This window comes from the organism of the source record quoted next, assembly GCF_019968985.1.
Source record: "MAG: Porospora cf. gigantea B chromosome Unknown PgB_NODE_13465_length_1010_cov_291.14, whole genome shotgun sequence".
NCBI classification, from domain to species: Eukaryota; Apicomplexa; class Conoidasida; order Eugregarinorida; family Porosporidae; genus Porospora; species Porospora cf. gigantea B.
Window position 1 is genome coordinate 1 of NW_027178658.1, and position 769 is coordinate 769.

General features: G+C 50.5%; 1 protein-coding gene across 2 annotated transcripts; it reads right to left on the bottom strand.

Annotated features, from left to right (window-relative positions):
• KVP17_004363 (uncharacterized protein) lies at positions 1-433 on the bottom strand (the record flags this gene model as incomplete). Of its 2 annotated transcripts, none has more annotated exons than XM_068522481.1 (1): positions 1-433. In XM_068522481.1, a coding segment is annotated over one exon (433 nt), but the record flags the coding sequence as incomplete, so codon positions are not given. The 2 variants fall into 2 exon arrangements, with proteins under 2 accessions (XP_068378777.1, XP_068378778.1); XM_068522482.1 differs by having other exon boundaries at positions 17-433.
• Positions 434-769: the final 336 nt, after the last annotated feature.

Sequence of the window (769 nt, forward strand, 5' to 3'; positions counted from 1 at the left end):
TGTCTGCTGGGAGCACCTCATCCAAGGAATCAGCGTCAGCGAGAGATCGGCCGAATAGGGCGGCAAGTGGACCCAGCAGAGTCTTTAGCATAGCGACGTCAACTGCGGTAGGTTTGATCTTGAGATCGGTTAGAAGACTAAAGTCTTGTTCGGCACGCGAGGCGTCGATGTCTGCTGGGAGCACCTCATCCAAGGAATCAGCGTCAGCGAGAGATCGGCCGAAAAGGGCGGCAATTGGACCCAGCAGAGTCTTTAGCATAGCGACGTCAACTGCGGTTGGTTTGATCTTGAGATCGGTTAGAAGACCAAGGTCTTGTTCGGCACGCGAGGCGTCGTTTTCAAACATGACGCCCTGTCCTCGAAGGCTGGTGTTAGCGAAGGCGATGGGGGAGAATATCGCCGAGTACAGAATAGCAGTAGAGAAGGCTCGCATTGAAAGGATGGTGTAAATTACCTCCAAACAGTGCTGCCGTTATGAATTACTGTGGGGCATCCATCAGACGGAGTAGACGACATGGGAGTTTTAGAGCGCCTGGGCATCGAATCCTGAAGGCGGACAGAGAGGGAAATGGTCTTTGCGCTGGTACACCGAACTTTTTTTTACGAGGAGGGCGAACATTTGAATAACACCGAACTCCTTTGGACGATACTAATCACGACAATCTTCATGAAGGAGGGCGAACATTTGAATAACAAAGATGCGATATTGATCTTTCAAGGCCTTTTTCTGACGACTTCAGTCCTCTTTGTAGTTGGATGTGCATCATGA